The sequence below is a fragment of the Typopeltis vanoorti genome, chromosome 5 (genome assembly GCF_054136105.1).
Source record: "Typopeltis vanoorti isolate ZY-2024b chromosome 5, IOZ_Tvanoo_1.0, whole genome shotgun sequence".
NCBI classification, from domain to species: Eukaryota; Metazoa; Arthropoda; class Arachnida; order Uropygi; family Thelyphonidae; genus Typopeltis; species Typopeltis vanoorti.
This window is the reverse complement of record NC_143553.1, coordinates 114,886,410-114,907,515: the sequence shown is the minus strand read 5'-3', so window position 1 is coordinate 114,907,515 and position 21,106 is coordinate 114,886,410. Positions and strand designations below refer to the sequence as shown.

At 36.8% G+C, this 21,106-nt stretch overlaps 1 protein-coding gene across 1 annotated transcript in view; it reads right to left on the bottom strand.

Moving 5' to 3' along the window:
* The window catches only part of LOC150106740 (rho guanine nucleotide exchange factor 11-like), an 837,747-nt gene that overhangs the window by 627,824 nt on the left and 188,817 nt on the right, over positions 1-21,106 (bottom strand). Inside the window, exon 11 of the mRNA XM_090393466.1 lies at positions 15,864-16,034. Coding sequence (XP_090249592.1) covers positions 15,864-16,034 — 171 coding nt within the window. The remainder of the gene's footprint in view (positions 1-15,863; positions 16,035-21,106) is intronic.

The window sequence follows — 21,106 nt, the reverse complement described above, 5'->3', positions numbered from 1 at the left end:
TTCAAGAAAGAGAGACTATTCTTAGAAGCAGCAGCAGCTCTTAGAAATCAACAAAATCTTAATAAATACGGTTGCATTAAGCTTCCGAAAATTTGGGAAACACTCATCACCAGAGATCCTACTTTATATTCCAGGCCACCTACAACCGCCCTTAGAGGGCGCTCCACCTAGATAGGACTTTAGTGTCACCCATGTGGTTGGGCTTAGTGTTGTATGATATTTGTGTTATGTTACATTAGTTATTTTTGTAATCCCCGTAGATGTCCTAGTGACTAGGACGAAATATAGGAAGTATTAAATTCTTTTTAATCCTTTCTGAGTGTTGTAAAAAATCCATTAAACCTCCAACATTATTATAAACATTACTAGTAGTGCATGTAATCATCTAAACTGAGAATATAAAAAGGCAAGACAACTCTAAGAGAATTCTTGAACTCATACAATTATGAGTGCCACTTAGATGATCAAGTCATAAAAATAATATTTTAAAATACTTTAATACTTTAGAGGTCAAATTTTGTTTCATTTATCAAATTCATGATATGTATCCTAAGGGAAGGGGGGGTAGAGGATATTATGATAGTACTACATGAAAAAGTTATATAATTTCTAACTTCTGTCCAACAATTTTTCTCAAAATTAATATGTTATCAGATCTTATATTTCTATCTCCTAAGACACCTTTTACTGTATCAAATCCACCTAGGTCTTGGTCTTCTTCTGTTTCTTTTTTTCCTGTTAACCTGGCAAAGAACGCTTGTTTTGCTAATCTTTCCTCTCCCATGTTATTTAAATGGCCATACCACCTGAAATTAGCTCTGATAACACATTTCTGAATGCTAACAATGCCAATTCTTTCCTAATATCCTCATTTTTAATATGATACTACCACTGCAGCCATCTTTTCACTCCACTAAACTTTCTCAGTAATAATAAATTTAGTTTAATCCTTTACCCAAGTGTATGCAAACAAAGTTTGCACCTGAAGTAGTTCAGGACTTAGGCAACTCGTAGCAAAGATGGACCAAGCTATCATCATTCCTTGTCTCAGTATCTCCCATAATGCAAAGCACATCTCCTTGCAGACATGTATAATGCTATGCATTAAAGGAAAGGCCACTACCCAGACCGGTTTCAATCTTTATTGAGGTCTCGTCAGTGGGAGGCAGACCCAGAAGTGGTGATACTAGGACAGAAGCAATGGAGAGGTCATATTTACTTATACAAGTTGCCAAAAGGCAAACCACCTTATTATTAATTTACTCTGAATTTAGAGAAAGATGTTGGAAGTTTATTTTCCACTTGGTTAGACTACAATAAATTTAGTTTAATCCTTTACTGAAACAAGGAGTGATGAGAGCTTGGTCCACCTTTGCTACGAGTTGTCTCAGTCCTGAACTACTTCAGGCACAAACTTTGTTTGCCTATGCTTGGGTATATATACTGACTGAGCTACAGAAGCTCTATTGGATTTATTTAGAAGTAAAACATCATCTGCATAAAGTGCTGGGATTAACATCTGCAATTTTGATATCAGGTTTAATATACTGCTTTCCTTCATAATGTGATCCATATAGATAATAAGTAACAGTGGGAATAATGTGCATCCTTATCTCACACCTGATTTAAAATCAAACCATCTTCAGTTCTAACTGCTGACTTAGAACTCAAACATAGAATGAGTAGCACTTGGTATTATGTTCTATTTACACCATATAAATGCAGTTTTTTTAACAGATTTTCTCTTGCTCCTTATCGTATGCCTTTTCCAGATCTGTGAAACTAAAATACAGATCCTTGTTATATTCCCACAATTTCTCAACTAATTGCCTTAAAGTAAAATCCTACCTGTATTTGTCCTGAATCCAGCTTGTCCTTCACCAAGTATCCCTGGCACATTTTTTTTAGCATTTCTCATGTATACCTGCATAAATCTTACCAAGAACACTCAGCATTCTCGCATTGTTTCATTTCCCTTTTTATAGATAGATACTATGAGAGCTCTACTCCAATCATAGGGTATTTGATCCTCTGACCAGGCCTTCTGAATTGCAGCCATTATAAAACTTTCATAATCTCATATTTGAGCATTTCGGGTCGTATATTATCTACTCCAAGTTGCCTTTCCACGTTTCAGGTTTTCGATGCCTTTCTCCAATTCAAGTATTGATATATATATATATATATATTCCTGATTATATTCTTGTTGAGTGTTTTCTACCACCATGCTGTCACTCCTTGTTTCATTTAGCAATCTTACAAAGTAATTACTCCAGACATCTAGAATATCATTACCTTCAGTTTTCATATCACCTTGCTCATCTCTGATTCCTTTTATAGTACTCTTTCCTCCATTTCTAAGCTTTTTCAATAGCCTCCAGAATATTTTCCACCTTCCTGATATTTATTTTCTACATTCTTACAAAAAGTCTTCTCATGACTTTTGTATAGCTAGTTTTACACAGTAATTCAGGTTCTTACATTTTTCTCTGCATTCTCTAAGAGTACAAGTTGACTTACTTGCCAGAAATTTTCAATACACTTCCTTCTTTTTCTTGTGTCTCTTTAACTTCCTGAGTCCACTCATTTTCGTATCTTTGCAAACAACCTCACCACATGCCCCTCTGGCTAAATTAACCAATGTTTTCTTCAGGATTTGGAAATGAATCTAAGTTTCATTCTTGTTTTGAAACTCTCATTTTTACTTAAATAACATTGTGCATTTTAGTCTACAGTTCACATTGAAGCTTTCTAAACACACTCTTCTTTTCAATATGAAAAGAATATGTTAGAAATTCAATTTTATCATGCTCAAAACTAAATGTGATCACTTCCAATTTCAAATCCCCAGGAATCAATGGGAAAGCTTTGTTATCAACAGTATCAGTCTATGAGACTCTTCTTATTTCTTGAATTTTCTTTAAATGTGAATTTGTGCATATTTTTATGTCAGAACATGGCATTAGTAATAATTAGCTTTCTCTTTTCTCTAAATTTTCCCAAAACATTTCTATATGTCTAATAATCATTTCCTACTCTACTGTTTAGATCTCTGACAAGGACCAACTTTTCCTTTTTTTTTTTTTTTTTTTTTTGGTGTATTAGATGCCTTCTGCAGAACATCTCCATTTTATTTCGAAAAATTCCTCTACTTCTGCCTCTTCCTTAATAGAACCTTCAGTAGGACCACAGTCACAATTAAGTCTCATTGTCCAGTTCTCCATTCTGATATTTGCACACATGACTGTGCTTGATATTGGGTGCAATTCAAGAAGATTATCCTCGTATTTAGTATTGTATACTATAGTTACTTTTTCGTTCATTGATTTATTGATTCCTTTTCTCTGGTTATTATTGTCTGAAAATAACATTTTGTATTTGTTACTTAGAAAGATCTCATTTTTTTCTTCTTTTTTTCAGTCACACTTATTATAATGAACTGGTGCTCATCTAATTCTTCAGGTAGTTCCATTTATTTTCAGTTGATGCTTATGTAAATAGTACCAATCTTGAACTCTGATGATGGTAAGTTGAGATGTGTTCTGGGATTTGTTCTAGTAACTGACTTCCACAGTTTGCCTGGTTCCCTGGCAAAAACAATAGGAACTTTGTTTAACAGCCCTGGCCAGTATGAAATTTTGTCACGTTGCACCATGATTTTGCATTATGCACTACTCCACTGACTGTTGTTTTGGTCTCTGGGTCATAGTGATGAAGCCATGTTTCATTAACAGACGGGCCAGGTATGGCTGTCACAATATGAGCTTAAAAATTTGCAACTGATTTCTCAAAATGACCCAAAATCTCCCTTGAGATGTCAACACATATTCTCTCTTTTGGTTAATATTCAAATATTTAGGGACCCACTTCACTGAGAGCTTCTGAATGTCCAGATGTTGGTGGATAATGACCCCAACTCCTTCCCTGGATATTCCCAGAGTCTTTGCAATGTCTTTGGCTGGTATTTGCCTATCTTCAAGGATCATGCACTGCATCGATGTTTTCAGGTGTAATTGCTGTGTGTGTGTGTGGGGGGGGCATCTGTTGTCTCAGGATGCCCAGTTTTAAACTTGGCCATCCATCTGGCAACTGTTGGATATGCTGGGGCACAGTTCCCTAAGGTCTCACACAAAGTTTGGTGAATCTTAGTTACGGACTTTTCTTGCAGTATGAAAAACTTGATGACAGCCTGTGCTGCTTTGTCCTTGAATTTCTTCAAACCTCTGAAATGCCTTCTTACATATCCTAAAAGAAAAAGAACAAATTATTACAATTTGATGAAAAATGGAGGTTAAAGGGTTTTAAGATATGTTCTTTTTTGTGGTTATATCAGTTGCTTTAACATCATTTTTGTTGTAGGTGTTTATCAGAACTTTTCATTGCCCTCTCCTCATATATTACTTGGACCCTTAAGAAATAAACTAGTAATAATCAGATATATCAATAAAAATGGCTATGTAAGTTGAATTATGCAAAGTAAACATGCAAAATACTGATCTATTGCTTTGCTGTGGTGGGATGGAGGAAATGTTTGGCCACTGAAGAAAATGGAAGAAGAAAGGGATCTGGGAGTGGAGAGAGAGATAAGTGAAAACTACAGAAAAATAATATGTCAGCATCTACCTCATTTCTAAGAATGAACCATGTTGGGAATGCACTGAAATGACTGTTCTGACATGCTAAGAATTAGCCACTTCCATCCAACAATGATTCAGTGTTTGGTCCTCTAGTCTTCATCACACTATCTGGCCCTATGGGAACAGAAAGATTCCTCAAAGCTAGATAACTTTGGCTTGCAACCATCAGATAAATACAACTGAATAATCAAGAAAAGGTGCCTTTTTAGCCTTTCTATAAAAATATTGATTCATGTTTTTGTATTCTTTAATGTCTTATACTATTTCATTTATTTAAACTTTAAATCCTCTTAAATTTTTTTCAAGCATTAAAACTAAGATTTTTAAAGTTGTAAGCCAATGAAATTTCACTCAAGAATGCAGCTGGTGTATTAATCAAGATAATCCTGCAATACTTTTTTTTTTTCCTCCACTGCCATTACAATGGTCAGCAATTAAAACTTTTCTTGTAAATGAAATTATGTGTTTCTGTTGTATTTCAGGGTGCTGAATCCCAATCAACAATCCAAAAATATGTTGTCATATAAGAAATTTTTAAATAAACATGCACACTTTTCATAGTTACCAATATTCTAAGTTAGTAATATTAAAATATTAGTTTAAGTGTTCATTTGTAGCTGTTTTGGCTCTTGAAGCAATTTGAAAATAAAAGTAAACAAGGTGTGAACAGATCTGATCCTGTCTTACATCAAGAAATGCTGCAACACAGATTCAGTTTATTAGTTTTAATTGTACTCATACATCAATGAAAATTTTCTTTATTATCACATGACAAGGTCTGCTGGAGACCATAAAACAGAATAAAATTACTCACTAACCTAATCCTGTATTCTTCTCCCAACTGATGTCTGCAATAATACAATTAATAAATTTAAGATATACAGACCCACCCCAACTAGAAACATCCACCCTGACACCATTCTGATTCAGAAGCACCCTCCCCAATACTACAAGAATTTCATCCTATAACCATGGCAAAAGCATCATTAACTCCTCTGCAGATTCTGCCATCCATTCCTAAAGTCTTTTAACTTCCAGACAACTCTTATTCAATGTCCCAGCTCGGATACTCCTCTAGAATTTGCCTTCCTTCCAGATATTGCATGTATCTCTCACACTAGGATGATATACACTGACAAAGTGCACATTAAATGCGAGGTGTGACAATTTAATTCCCAGAAAGCACCTGTAAAAAACCTACATTTGGAACTATACATTATCGTCTTATTAACTTCCAGACAACTCTTATTCAATGTCCCAGCTCTGATACTCCTCTAGAATTTGCCTTCTTTCTAGATGTTGCATGTATCTCTCACACTAGTATGATATACACTGACAAAGTGCACATTAAATGTGAGGTGTGACAATTTAATTCCCAGAAAGCACCTGTAAAAAACCTACATTTGGAACTATACATTATCGTCTTATTAACTTCCAGACAACTCTTATTCAATGTCCCAGCTCTGATACTCCTCTAGAATTTGCCTTCTTTCTAGATGTTCTCTCACACTAGTATGATATACACTGACAAAGTGCACATTAAATGTGAGGTGTGACAATTTAATTCCCGGAAAGCACCTGGAATTATACATTATTGGCTACTCTCACCTTCAAAGTAGTCCACTTGTACATTTATAACTGATTTAGACTGTGTTCCCATTTTTGGAAACAGGCCTGGAACTTTCTCCAGAATACTCTCGAGTTCCTTTATCACATTATGCTGAATATCAACGATGTCAGAAAATCTTTATCCTTTTAGTGCAGTCTTTAATTTTGGAAACAGCTAGAAATCATAGGGAGCTATGTCAGGTGAATAAGCAGGATGACCTAATTTGGTAATTGATTTTTTGGCCAGAAACTACTCTCACAATGAGCACACTATGGCTTCGTGCATTGTTATGATTTCTTTTGAAATCTTTCGCATACCCAATTCTTCAGTTAAAATCACCCTGACTGTTTCTTGATTCATTTGCAATTCATCAGCCATTAATCACACTTAATTGTCTGACTGTACCAAATCTCGCACTTTGTTCACATTTGCATCCTTCATGTTTGTTTGTGGTTGCCCACTTCCGGGCTCGTCATCCACATCTTCTTGTCCACTTTTGAATCTCTTATGCCACTTAAAGACACTTGACTTTTTCAGAGCATCCATACCATATGCCACTTTCAACAGTTCCAATGTTTCAGTAGCAGTTATGCCGATTTTTACACAAAATATGATGTTAACACACCGCTCCAAATTTCGATCACACATTTTTACGCCAAAGTTTACATGCAGATCTCTATTTTTTTGCAATAGCCAACTAGATCTATCAGCTTGAGGTTTACGCATGCATTAGTTAAAAGATGTACAAACAAGATTACTCACATGACTCCAACCAAATCACCACACGGGCAACGCTACACAGCCATTCCGGGAAGCAGTCCATATGCAAGTTTTCAGTCAGCAATTATTAATGAAGGATACATAGGTAGATATGGTTTAATGAAAAATCAGGTATATGACAAGAATGGGCACTATCTAAACTGTTATTTATCATCTAAGAAGTCTACCGAAAAATTCTCAGACAATTATTATAAAAAAAACTGGACACGCTAGCATACTGTTTTGTGGTGATGGTTGTTTTTTTTTCCCTTTTAAAGTGCCCTTATGTCAGGAGTTAATGAAAGTGAATGCATCAAGTTTTGCAATAAACTTGCAAAAAATGCCAAAGAAAATCATAAATGCTTAAAACATCTTATGGGGATAATAACTTAAACTGCTCAAAGATATTAAAAGTGGTTCAAAAAGCTTAAAGATGGTTGAAATTTGATTGAGGATGACCCTCTGCACAACTGATGCCATCTCACACTGATGAAATGGTGCTAGTTTTCAAGAAAAGGTGATTGACAATTGCTGAATTACTGTTCATCATCTAGCATGTGAAACAGGAATCTCAGCTGGATCCTACCAGCAAATTTTGATGGACGATTTGGAAACAAAGAGGACTACTGTAAAGTTAATGCCAAGACTCCTCACTCAGGATCAAAAAGATTATTGAGTTGCAGTTTGTTAGAGGATCAAAGATTGTGTTGCTTAGTATCCAAATTTAATCAAGAGCATCATCGCAGTTGATGAGATGTGGGTTTATGGCTATGGCCCAGAAAATTAAAGAATATGTGGAAGGAAATTGAAACTTGAGGGGGGGGGGGGGGGGGGGGGCATGCATTAAGTGTTTCAAAAGTGAGTGTCTGTTAGGTGACGAGAATGCAACAAATTATTATTATTATCATGACACCTCCAAGGAGTCCGAAGACTCATCGCGGGATGACACCTATTATACAACTCACTGTCTCCACCACTACACCGATTCTCTACTACCAATCACCAACATCAGCGCCATCTATTGCCTAGCACCACCACTACCACAGCTAGTAATTTTTGTCTGAAAATTGCGTGCATTCTGAAGGGCCGATCTGTCTGTATGCGGGGTGAAAAACCAGAGTTTCCAGGAGGGGAAAACCCTGCTACCTCCGTATGACATCGGCTAACTCACCTTCGATTGAAAAAGTCCATATAAAGATTCCTCCCTTCATGACAAGAATCGAACTTAGGCTTTTTCCAATCGAATGCCGCAACATACCGTCGTTCTTCCAAAGACTGACTAAAATAGAATATGTTTGCATCCGAAGTATCTTCAGGACTGAGGCAACTCGTGGTAAATGTGGACCAAGCTCTCATCACTCCTTGTCTTAGTATCTCCAATAATACAAAGCACATCTCCTTGCAGACATGTAAGGGAAGGGCCACTACCCAGACCGGTTTCGACCTTTATTGAGGTCTCGTCAGTGGGAGCCAGACCCAGAGGTGGTGATACCAAGGTGGAAGCAATGGAGAAGTCATATTTACTTATACGAGTTGCCAAAAGGTGTCTCACTTTATTATTAAATTACTCTGGATTTAGAGAAAGATGTTGGGAGTTTTCCCCACATGGTTAGACTATAATAGTTTTTTTTTTCCCCACCCAAACTTTGTTTGCTTATACTTGGATAAAGGATTAAACTAAACAAACAAAGTCTGTGTGTGTGTGGGGGGGGGGGGACTTTCAACATCTTTCTCTAAATCTAGAGTGATTTAGTAATAAGGTCAGCCACCTTTTGGCAACTCGTATAGGTAAATATGACTTCTCCATTGCTTCCATCTTAGTATCACCACCTCTGGGTCTGGCTCCCACTGACGAGACCTCAATAAAGGTCGAAACCGGTCAGGGTAGTGGCCCTTCCCTTAATGCGTAGCATTGTATATGTCAAGGAGCTGTGCTTTGCATTATGGGAGACACTAAGACAAGGGGTGATGAGAGCTTGGTCCACCTTTACCCCTTTACCACGAGTTGCCTCAGTCCTGAAGACACTTCAGGCGCAAACTTTGTTTGCTTACACTTGGATAAAGGATTAAACTAAATTTATTATATGCTATGATTGAGGTGAACTGAGGAGGAGTACATTAATAGCCAATGAGTCTATAAATAGATTGTGCAAAAGGAATCATGTAGAATTTGTGGATCTGTGGTCTCTGTTTGATGGAAAGAAGGATTTTTACAATGCGGATGGACTGCATCTGAATAGTTAGGTGTCTGGAGGGAGCTTTGTTCACTGAGCATGCTGAAGTGCAAATTCGGGGAAATTTAAGTAATTAGGGCGGAAGAGTGTTTGTGTGAAGGCACCCATGAAGCAAATGAGTGAGAATGACCAACAAGTGCAGAATGTAGTCTTTCAAGCAAAAATATTGAATAAGGTAGTCAATTGAGGAAGTAAAGGTGGTTGGGGCATATTAGGGATGCTGCAATTTCTATATGCTAATCCCAGAAGTATCAGGAACAAGAGGGAAGAGTTTTTGGCATTGGTTAGTGCAACCTAGCCAAAAGTTATAGGCATTAGTGAGACTTGGCTAACAGCAGAAGATGTCATTACAGGGATTGAACGTGAAGGGTTTAGTATTTTCAGGGAAGATAGAGAAGACAGGATTGGAGAAGGACTACCACTGATGATAGCAGATGAATTGCAGCCAAAAAGAATAGAAGACAGGTGCGAAGGTGGCTGTTCATTTGAAGCAGTCTGGTTTAGGATTAAGGCCAGTAAGAAAAGATATACAGTTGGTTGTTGCTATAGGCCAGGAAGTTCCACAAATAATCTGGAAGACATGCATTGCGAAATTAGTACAATGAGTACAGGTTGAGTGATTATTATCAGGAACTTCAATTATGCAGATATAGACTGGAAGGAAGAAAGATCATGTGACAGGAATGAAATAGAATTTATGCACCTGCTAAGAGATAATTACTTAAGTCAGCAGCAGCATGTGATGGAGGGGACTAGAGGGTGGGAGACTACTGGACCTGGTCATAGAATCAGAAGAGCTATTCATAACCAAGGTGACAACATTGCCTCCAACTGATGAAAGTGACCATGCAGTCTTGACTTGGGAAATTGTAAAACATGAGGAATATTCTATCAAGAAGGGATATTTGAAGTACAAGGCAGGTCATTATGACATGCTCAGGAAAAAGTTTAAATCTGTACCATGGCATAAAACACTGCAGGGTAAGGATGTTAGTAGTGCATAGGATATAGTTAAGGGTCATATAAAGGAAGCAGTATTAAATTGTACACCTATGGTAAGCAGGATTAATCAGGTAGGAGTTAGTAATATCATTAAGCATGAGCTGCAGAAGAAGAAAGTACTGTGGACGGTATATAAAAAGAAAGGTGACCAGCATGGCAGGAAGGCAAAATCAGATTATGAGAAGAATCTAGCCAAGCAGGCCAAAAAAAATTCCAAAGAGTTCTTTAGTTATGTGGCAAGTAAAAGAGAGAATGACAAAGATTAAACTTAATGAGTGATGATAGTCATGAGACAGAAGCAAATAAAATATTTGAGTTACTGAGTGACCACTTTGCAAGGGTATATCATACTAGTGAGGTTACTGCTTTAATCTATGTGACACACTAATGTGAGAACAGAGGTGGATGAAGTGGAGGTTCTTAGGATATTAAAGAATCTCAATGCAAATACAGCTGTGAGATTAGATGAGATATCAGCCAGGTTTTTGTGAGAATGTGCAAGGGAACTGGCAATGCCTTCGACTAGGCTCTTTAATTTAAGTCTCAGCTCTGGTAAGAATTCCAAAGGAGTGGCAAGAGGGCAAAATAATTCCTTTGCAAAGGAGGTTTCTAAGACTGCAGTAGCAAATTAAAGACCAATCAGTATCTCATGTGTGATGGAAAAATTACTAGAAAAATTGGTCAACAACTGAGTTGGATAAAGGAAATGGCTACACACGAATTTAAGAAAAGATATGAAAGCTGATGCAGGTGATATGTTACCTCCCTTGATATGTTTCTGGAAGTATCTCTTAAATAATCTCTTAAATGATAGGAGATATTTCTGGATGTATCTCTTAAATGATAAATTAAGCTACAGCTCAATTACAAAATGGGTCCTTTGGAGAAAAAAAAAAAAATTCAAGTTTTGCCATGACTCTCAATGCCATTAAAACAAGAATATCAAGAATATCTGCGAAAATCATACCTGATTAGTTATTTTAGGCTGTTCACAGTGGTTCATAATAATATATTCAGATTAGTTCAGAATACAAGAGTGTAGAGATTTCAAATAAGAAGCAATCATCATTAGTTTTCGGCAAGATAAAAATAAGAAAAGAATGTTGAAGATAAGAAGGGATACATCAGAACAAATAGAAGAGCAATATAGAAGAAAGTGTAATAAGGTGAAAAAAGCAGTCAGAATGGATAAAATGAAATGGTTAGAAGCCCAACGCAACAATATTATTATTATTATTATTATTCCTGATACCTCCAAGGAGTCCGAAGACTCATCGTGGGAGGACATCTTCAACTGTAGAACAGTACTATGGAGAGCATAAAACAAGGGAGGTATACAAAATGATCAGAACCATTAATAGAAAGTGGCAACCAAAACAGACCACAATTAAAGATGAAAAGGGCAAAGTATTGATGAATAAAGAAAAAATTGTACAGCAGTGGACAAGATACTGTAGTGAGTTATATGAAGAAAAACTAGATTCAGATAGCATTGGGAAACTCACTGAAGAATTGAAGCAGATATCACCACCAAGTAATGAGCATGATATGGACATTTTAAGAGGAGAGGTAGAAAAAGCAATAGGACGGCTAAAACACAACAAGAGTCCTGGTAACGATAACATTACTGGAGAAATGATTAAATATGGTAGTGAAAGTATGGTTACAGAAATGCACCAACTATGTAATATGGTATGGAAAGAAGGGAAAATGCCAGAGGAGTGGGTGAAATCAATATTAGTTACATTATACAAGAAAGAAAATAAGCTAGAATGTAAAAATTATAGAACAATTGCCTTGATAAGTCACCTTGGTAAAGTGATGATGATCATATTGACAGAAAGATTGAGAACACAATTGGAAGCATACCTTGCAGATGAGCAAGCAGGATTTAGGAAGGATAGAACTACAATCCAACAGATTTTGACAATGAGGTTAATAGCAGAGAAAGCTAGGAGAAAAAACAAAAACATATATACTTGCTTTGTTGACTTTCAGAAAGCATTTGACGGTATTGACCAGAAAGTGACATTAGCAGTTCTAGAATCCTATGGAATTGATAAAAAACTAATAGCTATATTAAAAGATGTTTACCAGAATGTAGCTGCAGCAGTTAGAATAGGTGATGATTTGGGGAAATGGTTTAAAACAAGCAGAGGTACTAGACAGGGAGACCCAATATCACCAAGCATTTTCATCGCACATTTAGAAAGAGCAATGGATAAAATGAAAGAAGATGCCAAAGGAATATCTGTACATGGAATGAGAATTAACAATCTGAGATTTGCAAATGACATTGTTATTACTGAAGAAGACGAAAGAGAACTACAAAAAACACTGAAACTGTTAAATGAGGAAGGGAAGAGATTTGGACTTGTTATGAACTTTGAAAAAACAAAGACAATGGTATTTGGTGAGAAGAACATGAAACAAAAGATACAAGTGGATGGAACTGATATAAAAAATGTAGAACAATTCACATATTTGGGAAGTAAACTGACATATGACTGTAAAAAAGAAATAAAGATCAGGATTGCAAAGGGAAGAACAAATCTGAAGGCCATGGATAAAATCTGGAAAAGTAAAGTGATCAGTCTGCAAACAAAACTAAGAGTATTGGAAACATGCATCTTCAGCGGTGTACTACTGTACGGATCTAAAACGTGGGTAATAAATAAGGAATCAAGAAAAAGAATTTTGTCATTTGAAAAAATTTGTTGCAGGAAGATTCTAAGAATAGGATGGGTACAGAAAATCACCAATGAAGAGCTCTATCAGAAGATACAACCAAAACAGAATCTAATGCAGAAGATTATAAAACGAAAGCTGCAATTATTTGGACACATCTGTAGAATGAGTGACGACCGGAAGATAAAGACATTTATGTTTGGTATTTTGGATGGTTTAAACAGAAGAGGTAGACCATACAGAGAATGGATAGACGATATAAAAGACTGGTGTGGAATGGGTGTACAAAAACTGCGACATTGTGCACTGGACAAAGAAAGGTGGAAGAAGATAGTGAAACTGGCATCAGACATCAACGGGCAATGAGCCCATGATTCGTGATGATGATGAAGATAAAAATAACCCAAAATAAGAAAAACATATGAAAAAAAAAATGAATCACAGTAAAATAACTTTCATAAGTCAAATGTAGATTACAAAATATTGTTGAGGGGAAACTGGGAATTTGAAACAAGAAATAGAATGGTGATACTAATGTAAAAAAAAAAAAGTTGATATATTTTCACCAACCATATTATGAAGTTGATTTTGTAACTAAAGAAAAATAACTGTAGCAGACACACAACAGAAGTAGTTTATGAAAAGAAGTCACCCCAAAATGTTATGGCATATCAAAATGTCTATGGACACGTTGATATGCATGTAGGGACTTTTTGTGACTCCTGCCCACAAAAGATTGTATTATGTATATATTACATAATCTAGACATCCTGCTCTAGAATCTCTATTCTACTGAAAGTTACCAAACGAATATTCATACAGTGTGGAACAAGCAAGCAGTTCAAAAATGAAAAAATACAAGGAAAACAGAACAGTCAGTTAACCTATAACAGGAAGCATCACATACTACAAGAACCACATTAACCAGATAATCATTGATATTTACACAGGATGTGAATCTCTCAAACTTTTGGGATAGACATGCAGTCATTCATTCCAATTTAAATCTGAACAGTAACAGGGGCTCTAAACTTTCTTTTAAAAGAGATGTTCATATTTAAAACTGCTTCTATGGAGAAGGCAAGTACCATTCCAGGGAATACATACTGTGTTTGGTCTCAATATGTTATGTGAGGGCCTGACTTTTGAGGTTTATCCTACACTATGTGGTGATACACACTTTGGTTAGATTCCATCTGCCACTGGTTGCTGTACACCAAACAACCAGAGACTTTGCTAATTGTGAAACTCCAAGATTCTGCAAATAAGTTTGGAAATGCCTGAAATGTATGGGATCAAAAACCTTCAATATGTTATGTGAGGCCTGACTTTTGAGGTTTATCCTACTCTATGTGGTGATACACACTTTGGTTAGATTCCATCTGCCACTGGTTGCTGTACACCAAACAACCAGAGACTTTGCTAATTGTGAAACTCCAAGATTCTGCAAATAAGTTTGGAAATGCCTGAAATGTATGGGATCAAAAACCTTCAATATGTTATGTGAGGCCTGACTTTTGAGGTTTATCCTACTCTATGTGGTGATACACACTTTGGTTAGATTCCATCTGCCACTGGTTGCTGTACACCAAACAACCAGAGACTTTGCTAATTGTGAAACTCCAAGATTCTGCAAATAAGTTTGGAAATGCCTGAAATGTATGGGATCAAAAACCTTCATTCTATTGCAGAGTATTATTGTTGGGTGTAGAACTGTAAGAGTATTATCCACTGAATATGACAACAGTTACAGTCTTTCAAATTCCATTAAATGAAAGACTGAAGAAGAAGAAGAAAGAATTTATATGCCCTATTAATTTAGGATTTGACAGCTATTTTTCTGCAAAACATGATGCACAAAACTCTGATGTGTATATCAGCCAGTGAAAGAAAATTTCCAATATACAGAGTAACTAAGGTCATATGGGTAAGAAAGACATCTAAGAAGGGTAAACTTTAAAAACAATCTGCAACATAGATTTCAGCAGAAATATTTATTACTGTTTTATGTGAGTTGCTTGTCTTCTAGGCAACTGCATGAGACTTGTTTCATATTTTTTTTTAGATGAAACAATTTTGGTTTTCTATGGTCACAGTGTTGTAATTACTCATCAGGAAGTATTTCTTTCAATGAAGATCACTTACTCAATTTGACATACACAAATCCTCTACTGAACTTTCTCAGAATTTCTTTGAGTAACAATGTCCATGCAGTCTCTTTTCATTGAAAATACCAGTGATATTGCAGCTCTATATGAAAAGATTTAAGCAGAATAAATTCAGAGGATGACATTGAATCTAAATGCTCAAAGTATTTAAGAACGATTCCTAGATAATTTTACTAAAGGCACAGATGGATCATCTTATATAGATTTGGTACTGCATGACTTTCAAATACTCTGCTCTGAAAAGTTAAAGATCTTGTAGAATCTAGTAAGTTAACCATCAAAGCCAATTTCTGTTGAATAACCACTTAAATCCTAAGATGTCATCAGTAGATAGTGTTGTGAGGTGAAGAGTAGTCTCATGCAAATAGTCCTAAGGCTCCATGGAAAGCGAGACATCCTCACTTTCACAACTATCGCCCAATTCTGTAATATCTATTCCTGTCCTGTTTTCTCTTGGCGGGAGTGGTGGAGGTGGTGTACTAGGTGGTGTGCAAATTGGACTTTCTACTGCAATATCATATTGGCCAACATAACATAACATAATAATGATAATTATTATTACAGGCAACTCCAAGGAGGTGTCATGTAAAAATAAGATAACAATTATAAGAAAATATGCAAGAAATTGAGGCATTTGTAACTTATGTAATTATGAATGCCAGAATTGTTGGCATTTTATGAGTTGAATACTATTTTAGCTAACATCTGATACTTTGATTTCTTATATCAAGAGCACATAATCAGTTTCACTAAATGCAATTTTTACCTCTTCCTGTACATCATGAAGCATGACATCCTCACTTTCACAACTATCACCCAATTCTGTAATATCTATTCCTGTCCTGTTTTCTCTTGGCGGAAGTGGTGGAGGTGGTGTACTAGGTGGTGTGCAAATTGGACTTTCTACTGCACTATCATATTGGCCAAATGACGATCCCTGAATGAATAAACATTATATAAAGATTTTATTTCTGTATTTCTTTTGAATCCTATCTACCAACTAAATTGATTAAATTAATAAATCCAATATCAGTAACAATAACTTTAATTAGTGATAATGGTATGGATTCCAAATGCTATTGGCAATAAAATCCATAATCATTGGCAGAAATTAGTGTTATTCAGTGTTATTCTCTCGTTTCTATGCAAATAGAAATGAGAGATAAGAAAAATCAATATTAAAATAGTGAGCATGCTGTGTCTAAGATATATGCAATGCATATGTGAAACAATATAAGTCAGAAAATCACGTCCCTTGTAGTCAATCATTCAAGCTCATCATCCAGCAATAATATGTTATCAATCTGTCATAACATAACAGCCACAAAGGTTGTTCATCATTGCTAATTTACTTATTTAAACCCTTTTTTGATATACCACTACTTAAAATGCAAAATTTTTTGTATTTGAAGGAATTCATAATGAATCATTAATAATAATGATAATTATTATTATGGGCAACTCCACGGAGTCCTTAGACTCATTAAGGGAGACCCTAAACATCATGTCCAGAACAACTATTCAGCATCCATACAGTATCTACCATACTTTGCCTTGAACTCACTCACAGTCATGGCACCCACAACAGACACTGGAAGTTTATTCCACTCATTCACCACTCACCAAGCAAAAAACCTAGTTCTAACACCCTTGCTAACCACACTCTTGCCCAGTTTCCATGGATGGGCCCCTAGTTCTCTCACCACCAGACCTGTTCTGAAAAATTTCCTCTGAATTAATCTTGTAAAAACCCTTCAGAACTTTGAATGTCTCAATCATATCCCCCCTCTTCTGTCTATCAGCCAATCCCTGCAACCAACAAATCTTCAACCTGATCTCATAAGGTTCAATCCATAGACCAGCTATCATCTTGGTCACTTACCTCTGGATCCCCTCTACCTCCTTCCCATCAAGAAGAAACCCTGGTGCCCAGATCTGGGCACAGTAGTCAAGATGGGGTCTTATCAAGGTTCAATACAGAGGAACAATAACTTGCTTGTCTCTGCTCGTCAAAGTATTCTTCAGTAACCAAGTGATCTGATGAGCTGATTCAGCCACTTTTGCAATGTGCCCCCCCCCCCCCCCCTGCTAAAACTTCAAACTCCCTGCCCACCAACACTTCCAAATTCCTGGCTTCTTCAATCTCCTGGAGTACTTCCACGAATGAATAGTATACTGCTGCTATTCTTTTCACCCCAAAATGCATAACCTTACACTTTGCTACATTAAACTGGCATCCATTCTCCTTAGCCCAGTCTTCCAATCTATTAAAAAATCATCCTGCAAAATTTTGACGTCATGTGGATGCACTATTGCTCTACCCAAATTTGCATCATCAGCAAACAAACGAACAGTTCCTCTCAGATCCCTTCCTATATCGTTAATGAACAAATTAAACAGCAGTGGTCCAAGAACAGAACCCTGTGGCACAACACTAGTCACAGGCCTTCTTTTCAACTCTACTCCTGAATAAACTGCTCTCTGATCTCTCTCCATCAACCACCCTCCTATCCATCTCACCAACCCTATATCCATCCCCATATGCTGTAGTTTACTGATTAGAATTCCATGTGGTATCCTCTCAAAGGCCTTAGCAAGGTCCAGCAGTATCACTGTAAACCCATTACCCTTTTCCAGTTCAGCCATCACTGTGTTATAAAACATGGGCAAGTTACTGAGGCATGATCTACCTTCACAAAACCATGCTGTCCCCCATACAGTATCCCATTATCATCTATCCATTCCTGTATTTTTCTCTTGAGTAATTTCTCCAAAACCTTGACAACGATTCCTGATATGCTAATCGGTCGGTAATTTGCAGTCTTGGAGCCTCCTTTATGCAATGGAACTATTTTCCCCTCCTTTCACCCCCTCAGGACTAAACCAGACCTGAGACTCAAATTAAACAAAATGGTCAAGGGCACCGACAATTGTCTTGCCACTTCACGTAAGACACGAGCTGGTATACCATCCAATCCCACAGATGTATTCACATTAAGGTTTTGTAATATACTATTCACCTCCATTTCATTCACCTCAATTCCTGTATAAGCTATTGGTTCCTTCATTCCTGCAATATCACCACCTGGATGATATACTCTTGCAAAGTGCTCGCTCAGTAATTCCACTATTTCAACTGATTCAGTTACCTCCCTACCATTGGCATTCCTTAAAATCATTCTGCTGTATACATTTTTTCTTTTACTTCCAGCATATCTAAAAAACTATTTGGGATTCTCTTTAACTTATGTTGCTAACTTCCTTTCATAATCTGCTTTTGCTTTACTTACCACACTAGTTACCCTTCCGGCCTGTGCTTTATACTTTTCGTGTGCCTACAAATCACCTATCTCCTTAAATCCCCCCCCCCCCCCCACACACACACAGTTGTTTCTTTCTTTGCAGCTCAAACTTAATGGTGTCATCCATTTAACCTCCAAGTGATTTACTATCTGGACTCTAGGTATGCAGCATGGCCATTGCCTCCTGCAAACGCTCCTTAACCACTTCCCATGCACTATCAACATCCAGCCCTTGCTGTTTTACTTGCCATAGCACTGAACCAAGCAATCTCCTAAGCTTATCATACTTACCAGCCCAGTAATTCCACATGTACCCTGTCTTAATTGAAAATTCCACACATTTAGCCACTTCCCAAGTCAAGACCTTATAATCACTCTCACCAACTGGTGGCAACATGGTCATATTCGTTACAGCCAAATTCTCAGATGCAATTACTAAGTCAAGCACTCTAGAACCCCTAGTATATTCCATTACATGCTGTTGCAGATAGTTATCCCTTAATAACCGAATAAAATCCAATTCCTTCCTCCCATGTGTCCTCTCCTCCTTCCAATCAATGTTACCATAGTTGAAATCTCCCATAATAATTACCCTCCTTCCGCTCATTGAGTCTATTTGCCTATGCATACTATCTCCATCATTTATTCCATCATCTGGTCTATAGCAGCACCCAACTGTATATTTTGTTCTGCTGGCTTCGATCTCACAGCAAATAGCCTCAAATGTGCTCTTTTCACTATCCTGCGGTTCAACTTCTATTCTCCTTGGCTGCAGTTCATCAGCTATCATCAATAACACCCCCCCCCCATTATTTTCTCTCTGTCCCTCCTGAACACACTATACCCTTCACATTCTATCCCACTAGCTATATATCATCTTCTGTCAGCCATGTCTCACTAATGCCAATAACCTGTGGCCAGGAAGAGTCAACCGAGGCCAAAAATTCCTCCTTGTTCCTAATGCTCCTGGCATTAGTGTACACAAAGTGCAGAAGTCCGTTAGTCCCACCCTTATCTTGATGTCTTCTACTAACTATCCCATTCTGGTTTGTTGTCCTACATACTAGCTCAGGCATATTATACACATTCTTACTCAACTGCCTCACTGATGTCTGCATATCCACTTCCCACCTGCCCCTAATAGCTCTAGTTTCCCTGATTCTGCACATCCACTTTCACTTCATTCAGCAACACTTTTTCCAGTTCATAAGGAATCATTAATGAAAAAATCATTGAATTATGAAGTGGACATCAATTAATGTCCATTTCTGTATTAACTGGACCAGCTTTCATTTATAACTAACTGACATATACCAATCTGTGCAACCTTTGCTAAATATTTAAAACTGACAACTTCAAAATCAGTAGGTTTTTCAGTTTATTTTCCTTGTTAACATTTTATTTAATGAAATTCATTCAAATGAGCAAAAGTATTTTCTCTTGAAGATATTAAATGATTTTTTTTCATGCATTGAAAGATTTCAACCCCAGAGCAAAGTAAATGAAACTATTTTCATTTAGTATATGTAAATGGGAGTAAAAGGTAGAATATAAGCATATCTCCCAGACACAATATCAGATAGCTCACAGAGGTAAGCCATGTAAAAGATGAACTATTCATAACGATTACAGCTGAGTACTCCACTGCAGTGATGGTTATTCACTTAGCTATAGGAGGAGGAACACTTAAATAAACCAAGCATCAAAGTGTTTGGTAAGCACCAGTTCACCATTAATGATAAGACTTAATTAGATGGGCCACAAATCAAGTGGTAGTGATGTGTAATATATAGCTTTCTAACCCAAGCCAACACTGACACATTCCACACAATGCATACTGTTTTCACAAATAGGACTTTGGCAACTGTGGAGAGCCAGCACAATGCATACCTTCTTATTTGGAAGAAATGCCAACCAGATCCCTAGGTGGTAGATGATGTTCTTCACCTGGTGAAACACTACTGCTTTTCATATTGGTAGCCTAAAGTAGGTGTTGGTGACAGCCTCATGGATATGCTGAACAGACTATAAGGATCATAACCTCTCCCCCCAATTTGATGGTATAACAGCAAAACAGTTTTACGTGCTGGATACAAGATAGTACACAGGATTGAACACAATGGTAATGAATCAGTAGGCTTCCCAATCAGACCAGATAATACTGGTGCCACTTAGTATACAGGGATGTGCTTGAAGGGAGCCAGAGTATAGTGGTGTGCAAAGGAAAGCATTTTAGCACCACAAAAGAAACTAGGTGCTCCATGTGAAAGTGCACGTCAGTCCTTCACCCCTCTACATGCTGCTACTCAACTTCTTCATGAATCATAGGAAGAATAAGAAATTTTGCTAGTTGTATGAATAAAAAAAAAAAATCCCTCAGAAAATAATAAAAAAAAAAAAAAACTAAACAAAAATCCAAAAATAAATAAATAAATCATAAAAAGTAACTTTTTAAAAAAATTCAAACAGCATACAATCTGAACACCAGTTTTAACAATATACACCATCACTTTGACCACAAGGGTGGAATCGATACATATTTGAAGTCTGACATTCCATGTCACAGAATGTCAAACCTTAAATTTCCTCTTTACAATCTGCTGTGGCTCAAAATTTCCCCACTCCATTTGTTAAGTCTATTGCTTGCCAAATACTAATAACTGCTCTGGCTTCTCCACTGTCTGACTGAGAAGCTTAATCATAAACA